Source organism: Microcebus murinus, chromosome 27 (assembly GCF_040939455.1).
Source record: "Microcebus murinus isolate Inina chromosome 27, M.murinus_Inina_mat1.0, whole genome shotgun sequence".
Lineage (NCBI taxonomy): Eukaryota > Metazoa > Chordata > Mammalia > Primates > Cheirogaleidae > Microcebus > Microcebus murinus.
In genome coordinates this window covers 6920648-6932764 of record NC_134130.1, presented here as the reverse complement: position 1 = coordinate 6932764, position 12117 = coordinate 6920648, and the positions used below count along the sequence as shown (strand labels likewise).

General features: G+C 54.3%; 1 protein-coding gene across 1 annotated transcript in view; it reads right to left on the bottom strand.

The window, feature by feature from the left end:
* The window catches only part of AP3D1 (adaptor related protein complex 3 subunit delta 1), a 41164-nt gene extending 29247 nt beyond the window's left edge, over positions 1-11917 (bottom strand). Inside the window, exons 1-4 of the mRNA XM_012745691.2 lie at positions 11566-11917; positions 2737-2832; positions 1690-1770; positions 718-798 (exon numbers count right to left, since the gene is read on the bottom strand). Of these exons, the coding sequence (XP_012601145.2) occupies positions 718-798; positions 1690-1770; positions 2737-2832; positions 11566-11661 (354 nt within the window). The 5' untranslated portion in view covers positions 11662-11917. The remainder of the gene's footprint in view (positions 1-717; positions 799-1689; positions 1771-2736; positions 2833-11565) is intronic.
* Positions 11918-12117: the final 200 nt, after the last annotated feature.

The following is a 12117-nucleotide window of genomic DNA, read 5'->3' as shown; positions in this document are numbered from 1 at the left end:
CCCTCGAAGCCAGGTCACCTCTGGAGGGCCTAGCACTTGCACTGGGCACTTGAGGGCCAGGACTGTAGGCCGTGGCTGGAAAGGGACAAGCTGCCCGCATAACCCATGGCCTTGGTTCCCCAACACCTCCGACTTCTCCACAATGAGGGGGAAACAAAACATGCGCAAAGTGCTGTTTTCCTCCAAAGAGGAAATTTATTACTCGATGGGCTTCAAATACCATTTCAAATGTAAAAAAAAATGTACACACTACTGAAGGTACATGTATCAGGTGGCTCAAAAGAGCCCATGGATGGAAGGCCCCACGAGGGCAGGGAGGGGAGTGTGACCTTGGGAGGTGCTGCCACAGGGCAGGATGGAAAGAGTACGGGGTGACCAGAGGCCAGCTGAAGCGCAGATGCCTGGCGCCCACTGGCCTTCTAGGAAGTGAGGTTGAGAAGGGGGGTGTTCAGCAGCTCCCCAGCTCCCCCCCCAGTACATCTGCCAGGGAGCAGAGCTCGACCCACCAAGGCCACCTCTTCGTGTCTCCTGGGAAACACAACAGCCCAGGGAAGCCAGGCCTGCTCGCTAAGGAACTCGCAGACGTGGGATCTGTGGACCCTCGGAGCCCAGGGCTCCTGCTTCCTGCTCTTCCATGCGTGTGACGGGAAAACCAGCCCCAAGACAGAAGCTTGGCGGGGGAGACCCGCCCGGTGCTCAGCATGAGGGGAGGCCTACCTTGCGGATCTGATTCGTGGTCAGCATGATGACATCAGTGCCCTCGTGAAAGCTCTGGGAGGCAGCGAGGTAGCCGATGCGCTGTGGGGAGGACACACACAGCGTCAGGGCCACACCAGGGTGGTCGGTAGGCCCCCCACCAGCTGGGTGCCAGGAAGCCACTTGTGAACCAAGCTAGGTCTCTTCTGGCTCCAGAGGAGGAAATTCCCACCAAGGTTTGTCAAAGCCACCCAGTCCTGCTACTAATGTTCCACACTCGCTGGCAGCCAGGGACTGCTTTCCCACAGCGACTCTAAGTGTTGGATCTTAGGACAGCTCAAGTCGCTCTGCCAGGCTGAGGTGACAGCTAAAACCACACTCACAAATGTATTTGATACTTTAAACACACGTGCACAGGGAGCTGACACAAATTTTGGCAAATGCGATATTTTATTTCTTCATCAAGTATGACCCGCAGGCAGGGGATCAGGGCCCTCAGATTGGAACCACAGGGGGGCTCAGCCACCACAGGGTGTGTGTCCTGATGGAAGGTGAAGAAAGCTTTCACCAACACAGGACGATCCCAGGACACACACTGCAGGCCTAACGAGCCATGCGTGGGAAAAATTATTTTTGTGGGAGTTTACTGACGTGGCAGACGTGCTTATATGATACCAAAAATGAAATGACATCCAAAATTGTTTACAAGGGAGATCACTACAACATAAACAAAAAATTCTCAGAAAATGTCCAAGAGGCAATAGGACACGCTGACAAGTGGAGGCCACTAGGCAGGGACTAGCATCTGGCCAGGTTTTTGAGGAGTTACGCATTTATCTGAATTTGCAGCCCCAAACCAGCATCAGCCCACTAAGGAAAGCTGGACCATGTCCCGTGCCAGCCGGGCCCTGGCCATAGGACGGATCTGCGGGGACGTCCAGTGGGGAATCCTTCCTTCCACCACCCTGCCAGTCTCCCCGTCCCGAAGCCCACCTTGAACGTGAACTTGGAGGCACTCATCACTTCTATGATATTGAAGGCGGCCCAACTGATGTCATACCCCAGCATTTGTAACTGTTGAGAGAGGAAGACACACTTTTACTCATAAGCCAAGGTAGACAAGGTGCTGAAGCCATGACATCAAATACTCCCTCCCTGCAAGTAAAGAATACATTCCATTCACAATCTCTCTCTCTCTCTCTTTTTTTTGAGACATGGTCTCAGTCTGTCGCTCAGGCTAGATTACAGTGGTATCGTCATAACTCACTGCAGCCTCCAACTCCTGGGCTCAGGTGATCCTCCTGCCTCAACCTCTTAAAGTGCTATGACTACAGGAGTGAGCCACCATGCCTGGCTCCATTCATAGTCTTAACACAGAAAGTTCACCCAACATGTACCCCTAGGGCCTTCTCTTTCTTGAGAAACGACTCTTATTTTTAAAAACTACAGAGACAGGCTAGTAACAGACCCTAAAAAAGTATAAACCCCTGCAATTGAGAAGCTAGTGCATCCTTGCACTGGCTGAACTCCCCTAATGCCCCCGGGGAATGGCCTGCTCACATGAGCTACATGAGACAAAGACTAACACCAGGGACTCCTTGGACAAGCCCTTTGCTCCCTATCTCCAACATGGAAACAGGCTGTGGCGGGGAGAGGGGTGTCCGTACTCTGCCTACGTGCTGACCTGGAATGGCAGCCAGGCAGGGAACCCGGCCCAGGAAAGTTCAGAGCCCCAGCTCTACCCAGCAGGCTTCCCAGCGGGAACTGAGACTGGAGGAGAGGGGTGCCCCTGCCCGCCTCCACTCAGGAGAGGCCTCCCAGGGCCACCACCACTCGGCTGAGTGCTGCCACCCGCCCACGCCAGCCACGTGACAATCGCAGCCCCCTGCACGGCTCACTGACAGCACAGTCATAAGAGCTCTGTGCAGTGGCACCAGTGAACATCTGATGGGGGAGGACGGCAGGCACACAGCGGAGCAGAGTGCAGCCCAACAGCGCCGGGGCGTGGGCCCAGCGCCTCCAAGCAGACAGAGCACTTACATACGTCAGCTTGCAGACTGCGTTTGCCTTCACCGCAATGTTGTCCTGCTTCAGCTCCTGCTTGATTTCATCAATGCACTGAGAGATGTATTTTGCCTAAAAGGGGAAAAAAATAGAAATTACAAATGTTTAGCTAAAACAGTTAAAAATAACTATTTCAGAAAGGAGCCAGACACAAAAGGCCACGCAGTATGAGATTCCATTTATATGAAATGTCCAGAACAGGTAGATCCACAGAGACGGGATGTGGTTTCGTGGATGCCAAGGTGGGGAGCAGGTGAGAAGGGCATGGTTTCTCTCTGGGGTGATGAGAATGTTCTGGAACTAGGTTATGGTGGAGGGTGCACACATCCTGCCCTGTGTGCCCACTCCTCACACTGGATGCCCCACAGTCAGCTGCTGTGGCGAGTGCTGAGTGAACTTCTGAGCATCAGGTTTCGCAGCGGGTTTGTTCTAATTCCCTGGAGCCCACTTGCTAATCCAGCGTGTCTACTGAATACCACCCAAGACAGCCTGACCCAAGCAGAACTGACGCACTAGGTCCAGAGTGACGGACAGCGGTCCCTCTGGGAGTGGAGGTCTCGGGGCTCTTCCCACATCGTGAGAAAGAGAAAGGCAGGCCCGGGCGGCGCCCGCTGCGGTGGCGCTGCCCCGGGACGTAAACAAAAAAATTTAAAAAAAAAAAAAAAAAAAAAAAGAGAAAGGCAGAGCTGGCTCCACGTCGGCTCTAAAGAGAACCCAGCCCTCCCCAGGAGGAGAGGGTGGTCACCACGGGGTCAGGAGCAACTCTGTCAGCCCATGCATAAGGGCCCCACACCCGTGAGGCAGGCTTGGCTCTGGCCCCCAATGCCAAGTTCCCTGTGAAGCACAAGGAGCCCCCTCCATCATCTGACCACGAGACCAAGAGCAGCAACTGCTAGGACCCTGTCCTGCCATGCCCCTCCCCAGAGGTCCTCCTGTCCCAAGTCCTCTGCCCTCAGTCCTTCCAGTGTCACCCTAGGACCACACCTCAGCCAGCCTGAGACCCTCAGCTGCCACCAACACAGGTGCAGGGTAAGAGCCACGGGTGCCTGGGTGCTCTCCCAGCCCCAGGAAGCATGTTGAATATTTTACAACCGAGGTGCAAAGCAGTGGAACAAGCATCGCCATATCCTTCCAACACGCTTCAAGTTACTAAATCCCACGAGGGATCCTTAGCTCCTGTCCCTAGTGCATGGGTGACCCTTTACTGTACCCCACAGGTTAATCCTTGTTAATGATTTAAAAGCAAAAGAACAAAAAGGCAACCACTAGTGCTGAGAAGTCGGTGCCCCCCATGGCGGGAGGGCAGTGGACAGCAGCCTGGGGCTCCCCCAGAGGTTAAGCAGGGAGCTGCCACGTGGCCTGTGTGTGTGCCCAAGAATCTGAAAACCAGCACGCAGGTGTTCATTGTAGCACTATTCCTAACAGGTCAAACGGAAGCCAGCCAAATGTTCCTCAGCTGACGAACAGGTAGACAGGACGTGACAGACCCGCACCCACCAGTTTCCCCAGGCAGTCCAGGGACTCCCAAGTCAGTCCCAACCCTGGGACTCCTTCCCGGCTTTTTGACTTCTGGTAACATCCAGGTAGCTCCTCCCAGTGTGAACCTTCCACGAGCATCTTATAAGCACACTCCCAGGAGGCGCTGGGGACCAGCAAAGCAGCAGAGCTGGGTGGTGCCGTTTCTGAAGGCTCTTCCCTGTCCACGTTCTGCACGCCGACTCAGCCCAGATCTCCGGCTGACCCCAGAACAGCCCGTGCGCAGGACACATTTCAACAGCCCAACACACGCTAAAAGAGATAAACAGGCCAGGCGCAGTGCCTCACACCTGTGATCCCAGCACTCTGCAGCCAAGGAGGAGGGTCGCTTGAGCCCAGGAGTTCAAGACCAGCCTGAGCAAGAGTAAGACCCTGTCTCTACTGAAAATAGAAAAATTTAGCCAGGCATGAGGGTGGCACCTGTAGTCCCAGCTACTCGAGAGGCTGAGGCAGAAGGATCCCTTGGGCCCAGTAATTGGGGGCTGCAATAAGCTGTGATGACCAGCCTGGGTGACAGAGTGAGACTCTGTCTCAAAAAAACAAAAAAAAGGTATAACATGTAATAACTACATATCATGGACACTTTTTACAAAAAAAGGAAATTAGAGGTGCAACATGATGAAATTTCTTAAACACCTCAGCCAGTTCCATGCAAAGTTCACACTTCACACGGAGCAAAAGCACTAAAACACTGACTGGTTTCTGCAATAATATAATTGTTCTGGAATTTAATGTGGAACACAGGACACGTATTTCCTTTCTGTATGAACTCCTTGGGGCCATAAGATGCGCTGTTTCAACCCTAGATGGACATCAGGATTTCTGGGGCACGGTTTCTTTTTTTGAAGTTCAGGTTCTCCCCTCCCCACTGACAAACAGAGGCAGACTGTCTGGGAGACCAGAGAACCTGTATGATGGCAGGGCTTACAGCTGACCCCACACTGCCGTCCCAGTGCACACCAGCCAGGTTCCATGCTGTCGAGGGCCTACAGGGGGCCTTTGTAAAAAATCCCTGGGAATGGGAAAAGCGGACAAGGAAATAGGCCACAGCCATGAAGGGAGCTTCATGAAGAACGCAGATGGTTGACACACTAGAGGGAGGGAACCATGTTCACAACCAGGGAGGGGGATCACAGCTACACCCCACCCCACCCAGCCCTGCCCGGGACCGTAACCCCGCCGGGGGGCTCGCGTCCAGAGACTCAGACGGTAAATGCAGTGGCCGCACGACAATGCAGCACCAGCGACAAGCGCGGCTCTCATGGCAGGAACCCGAGAAGCCAGGCAGCAAAAACGTACACCTGCAGCTACATGACACTCTATGGTTTAGGGACACAAATTTAAGTGATAACACTATAAGCAAATTGAGGAAAGTATACTCATAGAACTCAAGATAATTAGATAATTACCATAATAATTACCTATAAGACATCCTATGCATTGCATATTTCATAATTAAACAGATTTAGAAGGGGAAAAAAAAGCAAATCTAGAAAATGTACCTTCTGGTTCCAACAACACTGTGACAATGTGGGGACGAGGGAGCGCCAGGATGAAAGGGAGGGCGTCCAGAAATTCCTCAGAAGCTGTTAAAATACAAGAACTACTACAAAACAGCCAGCACGTCCTGAGGGTCACCTGGTGCCAGGCATGCCAAGTCTTCAAGTCACAGGCCCTGAGGTGCAGCCAGGGTGACCCCCAGCCTTGCACACTCTCACAGGCAGAGGCCATGCACACCTGAGCACAGGGCAGAGCCACACGGAATCAGCACTCAGCACTTTGAGGTTGGAGGCAACAGAAGGTCAGCACTGCCATGTGTTCTATCCCACCCCTCGATTATGGCCACCGTTAAGTTACCATTCTACACAATTCAACTAAATTTTAATAAACATTCAGACACATCAGTTAAATGGGCTGTAAATTTTTATATCCACGTGAAAATATCTTGACACTGGTTTAGGGTGGTAAAAATCCAGAAATAACATCCTTTTGGTTCTCTCACAAGTCCTGGGGCATGTGCACGCCTGCTCCTGGGGTGCTCTGCCCACATCTCCCAGGTGAACCGGACTCCCATGCCAGGCTCCTGGTCCAGCCACGGAGGACAGAGCCTGGTCTGATGCAGCAGCCCTGGAGGGACTCGCTACAGACACTACACAAACTTGACACCACACAACAGACATGGCCTCACGCGCCAGTCAGCCAGTGCACGGAAGGCGTCCATCCAATCCCTCAACAGGCATCTCCTGAGCCCCCCACTGCTGCCAGCTGCTGGGCCAGTGACAAATTTGGCCAGGTATGGGGACAGAGGGACTCCGGGCCAAGGACAGGTGTACAAAGGCCCGAAGGTCGACAGAAGGTTTGGCAGGTTAGGGACTCTACTCAGAGCACAGCAAGGCTGGAGCCCAGGGCTGCGTGTGGCCGAGGGGGTTGACAAGAGACCAGGCTGGAAGGTGAGCAGGGTGCCGGATCACGCGGGCTAAGAGCCACACCTCCAGGGCAGATGGGCCCACACAGGGCTCTGGGGCAGGCACGGACTAGGGGAAGGCTGGGAGGTAACTGAGGTCAGGAGCCCAGCAAGGAGGTGGTTTCTGCAAACACGTGGGTGAGACAGGATAGTGGCCCAAACCAAAACTGCAGCAGGGAGCCTGGAAGCCCAGAAAAGATGCCAGAAATTCAGTGAGGCGAGTGATGGGGATGGCCTGAGGCTTTCCCAGAGCCAGGACAGGCAGGAGAAAGGACAGGTTGGGGCAAGGGAGGAGTCCATCACAACATGCTGAGATGGAAGGGTTCAGAGACGCCTCCATGGTGATGTCCAGGTGACAGCTAGACAGGCAGGTACAGAGTGCCAAGATCCTTGCTGGAAAGGAGAAATAGGTTAGAGGCAGGAGGTCAGAGGCAGAACAGGATGCCCAGAGGGCGAGGGGGCGGGGCCTGAGTAGACCATCCAGGGCAGGAAGAGGAGGAAATCAGCAGCCAGGGAAACCACTAAGCAGAGGGGAGAGAGGGAAGCGTGACCCTTGAGGCCCAGGATGGCCCAGGCACAGAGCTGCAAAGCCCACCCGGCAGCCACTGGCCATGTGTGGCCTTGAGCACCTGAAGCGTGCCTAGCCAGACCGAGATGTGCTGTGGGGACCAAATACACGCAGACACCCCCCCCCAAGACCCCGCAGGGAACAAGAGTGTAAAGGAGGCCGGGCGCGGTGGCTCACGCCTGTAATCCTAGCTCTCTGGGAGGCCAAGGCGAGAGGATCCTTTGAGCTCAGGAGTTTGAAACCAGCCTGAGCAAAAGCGAGAGCCCGTCTCTACTATAAATAGAAAGAAATTAATGGCCAACTAATATACATAGAAAAAATTAGCCAGGCATGGTGGCGCATGCCTGTAGTCCCAGCTACTCGGGAGGCTGAGGCAGAAGGATCGCTTGAGCCCAGGAATTTGAAGTTGCTGTGACCTAGGCTGACGCCACGGCACTCACTCTAGCCTGGGCAACAAAGCAAGACTTTGTCTCAAAAAAAAAAAAAAAAGAGTGTAAAGGAGCAACTGGATAACCTTTAAGGACATTCTGAGAAACAGCAGCACCTGGGCTGGACTGGAGAAGAAAATGTATTGCTACCATTAACTAATGGCACCTTTTTCTCATAACAGAACTGCTGGAAAACCTTATCTGGCCACGGCTCCAGCTGTTTCTACGGGACAGCACTGCGGGAACAGCGGCACCTGTCAGCTCCTGCCTCCTGGCCCACCCCAGACGCTCGGGACTGGATCCTCCCGCATAGGCAGCAACTCATGTCTGGGTAACAGCGGGTGGGAGCCTTCCTGCTCCATGCTGTCACATGTCCTCCACCTGCTTCTCCAGTGTCTCCACGGTCCCATGTCCTATGCTCATCAGGAAGTCCAGCTTCCTGAGGCAGGATAGACCTGTCCCCAACCAGCCACCCACCCTTGCATTTTTTTCTATGGTGGTTTTAGTGAACAGAAGTTTTAACTTTTACATAGCTGAATCTGCTCTTTCCACATGACTTCTTTGTAAAGAAGGGAGCTGCTTTCCCATGTATAAATGCTGATAAAGGGCCTGGCACAGTAGCTCACGCCTGTAGTCCCAGCACTTTGGGAGGCTGAAGCAGGAGGACTGCTTAAGCCCAGTAGTTGGAGGCTGCAGTGGGCTGATGACACCACTGCACTCTAGCCTGGGTGACAGAGTGAGACTCTGTCTCAAAATAAAAGTTTTCCCAAAAATATGAGAAGTAACTGAGAATAAATTATTAAAAGTCGTTTGGGCCGGGCGCTGTGGCTCACGCCTGTAATCCTAGCTCTTGGGAGGCCGAGGCGGGCGGATTGCTCAAGGTCAGGAGTTCAAAACCAGCCTGAGCAAGAGCGAGACCCCGTCTCTACTATAAATAGAAAGAAATTAATTGGCCAACTGATATATATATAAAAAATTAGCCGGGCATGGTGGCGCATGCCTGTAGTCCCAGCTACCCGGGAGGCTGAGGCAGAAGGATCACTCGAGCCCAGGAGTTTGAGGTTGCTGTGAGCCAGGCTGACGCCACGGCACTCACTCTAGCCTGGGCAACAAAGTGAGACTCTGTCTCAAAAAAAAAAAAAAAAAAAAGTCGTTTGGTTTTTTCTCAAGTTATAGCTAAGTTTTAGAAGCAATGGACATCCCCAGTGGCCTCCCCCCACAATCTGCCAACATTATCTTTGTGGCATCTTAAGGGTTCAAATAACACCAAGCAGCCGAAAAACCGTGCAAATCAGACCACTGCTTTGCAAACATTTTGGACTCATTTTAAGAAATACTTTTTGCATGGTAACCCAACTCACTCTCACACACAACACACACACACACTCATGCACAAATCATATGCAGAAACAAAGTGTCAAGAAAGGACAGTGACTGTACATGCCTACTGTCCAGTATTTCCTAGTTTCATTTCCTTTTTTTTTTTTTTTTTTTGTAGAGATGGGGCCTCACTGTGTTGACCAGGCCGGTCTTGAACTCCTGGCCTCAAGCAATCCTCCCAAAGTGCTGGGATTACAGGTGTGCACCACTGCACCTGGCCTTCCTTTTTCTTACTTACCATAACCCACTAAATGGAATTTACAACCCACTAATGGATGACAGTATGAGGTTTGGAAAACAGTGAACTACACAATCTCTTAGGGCACTCTGGCGCTTGCAGAAGACAGAAGGCTGTGCATCCTCAGAACCGCTGGCAAGGAGAGAGGGACTGCCACCTGATGTTACAGATGATGACACAGAGCAGGGGCCTCTCCTGGATCACCTAGTTAAGGAAGTCCAAGAACTTGGACTCAAGTCCCCAAAACTTCATATCATTTCCTCTCAACCACGCTGCCTTTCCACGTGGCTTCTGAAGTCACTGCTAAGCCTTGTTTCCACAATGTCACAAGAAGTGTGAATACCTATTATAAAATGAAAACCTTTTTTGGAAATTAAATTGCTGCAGAAAAAGCACATTGTCAGCAATCTGTTCCGGGTGCGGTGGGTGGGAGGGAAGAACCAACAACAGTCTACATGGTAGCTGCTTTTGCACACGGGGGAGGATGGGACTACAACCGTCACCAAACCGTCACTTACTGCTCTCCAATCAGGAGACACCAGCAGTGAGACACATCCCAGGAGTGTATACCTGAATGATCACTCACCAGGCCATAAGGATGGTCTTCAAATGAGAAAACCAAGGCCCCAGGCACCACATGTCCTGCCTGGCACCGCCAAATGACCAACGGCAGGGCCCATGAGGAAACCTGGGACTTTCAAGGACTTCCAGCACCAGCTTGGCCTTGTGCTTTTAAAAACATGTTTCCACCACCAATACCCCGTTGAACGGGCCCAAGCCTGGGCGGAAGGTGCCATCAATTCACACCAATTCCAAATGAAGAAACCAAGGCCCAGGGGACTTCCAGGGATGACAGATACAGCCCCCGGAAAACCAGGCTCCCTGACTAGAGGGTGCAGTCCTCCACAGGGCAGACCCTGTGGCGCATCCTCAGGATCCCACAGCAGGCTGTTCAGGGCCACCTACTGAAGATGGGGCAGACCGAGGAGCTCCTACCCATGCAGAACAGTCATCTGGGGGAGCAAGCCATGTCCCAAATGTGCTCAGCCACAATTAGTAAAGAAAATCCAGGCCAATCAGCTACTCTTTCAACTCACAAAGAAACTGAAGACCACACATGAGTCAGTTATAGAGGATGCAAAACCAAGGAGTGGCCTAAGGGAAGGGGGCTGTGGAGACAAACAAATGTAACCTCATGACATGGCAGAGGAGGTCACACCACTTCTGAAAAAGTGCAACAACATGGCAAGAACTCAGGTTCCCAAGGAAGGGGACCTGCACTGAGGGCACCTCAGAGCAAATTCCTGAGCTTCTCTGCCCCTCCTGGGGGCCACTGTGAGGAGAATGAGATAGCATCTGGTATTGGGACCTGCAGGGTATCAGGATATCAGACAGCTGCTCTCCTTCAGGGACAGCAGGCAGACAGACAGACACTAGGAGGCTTTTCAATGCTTCCGCTACACCGGCATCCTTTGATGAGCCTGGATGCCTGGTGGCCCCCATTCTTTCCCAATCTAGGTCACATATTGGGGGAAGGGAGAGGCGGGAAGGAAAACGTGCCCACAGTTACCATTTCACTTCTGGAAAACCATTTCCTTACTCTGGCTTTCGGGTTCCCCATTCCAGGCTGTTCTGGGCTGCTCCCTCACTGCTGTCCTCCCTGTCAGAGGCCGCCCAGGAGAAGAGGCCCTGAGACCTCGCTCACTTCCCAGCCAGGCCCCAGAAAGCAACGTGGACACGCATTTACCCTCCAAGAGCAGCCCAGGACCCCCTCCCTCATTCTTCCAGGGAGGGGACCCTTGGGAGGTTCTGGGACGCAGCCCTGGACCCTGAATTTTTCATAAGTGATGCGGAAACGCACACAGGTTAGAGAATCTCTCCTCGGAAACCTGGCAAGTCTCCTCTGGAGGGACAAGGCAGGCCCGAATCTTCCTCCGACCCAGGAAACTGAGGCACGGGGGGGGGTGGCCACCCAGCGGTGGGGCCCGGGGTTTTCCCCCAGGGGATCCGACAGCCGCGGGAGCCCGGGAGCAGCTGCTCCAGGGCCTTTGCTCCTTGGGGTAAACTGAGGCTGGGGGAGGAGGTGCACAGCCCCCAGGGTCCGGAGCGGCGCGAGCCGGGGAAGGGGGGGCGCAGGGCAGGGCCGGGCGGGGACCAGGCCAGGCCGCCCTGCTCGGCCCGCCGGGCTCACCTCGTCCTCCTTGTGGTTGCGGATGCCGCGGACCAGGTCCTGCAGGTTCTTGTCGAACATGCGGTCGATGCTGCCCTTGACCATCTTGAGGGCCATTGCGGCAGCCGACGGGCTCTGGCCCCGGGAGGCCCGCGGCCAGGAGCCGGGAGGGGGTCCGGGGGCTGCGCCTGCCGCTCGCGGAGCGCTGCGCTGCCGGCCGCCGCGGCGGGGCAAGCTCCCAGGCCAGGGCGGCGGCGGGGGTCGGTGGACAGCGGCGGCGGCGGCAGCAGCGGCGACCCGCTCGGCAGGGCCCGCACTCCCGCTCCGGGCTCCTCGCAAATGGCGGACAAGATGGCGGATGGTCAGCTGACGGCGGGCGCTCCGTCCCGGCCGACCCGCCCCCGGAAGCCCCGCCTCCCCAGAAGCCCCGCCTCTTCACCTCCCAGACACCGCGTTTCCCTGACGACGACAGGCCACCCAATGGCAGCATGGGCACCGCCTTCTCCGACTCCTCAGCCACGCCCCCAGTGGCTCAGAGCCCTGCGCTTTCATTGGCCAGTGGCCTCCGAAGCT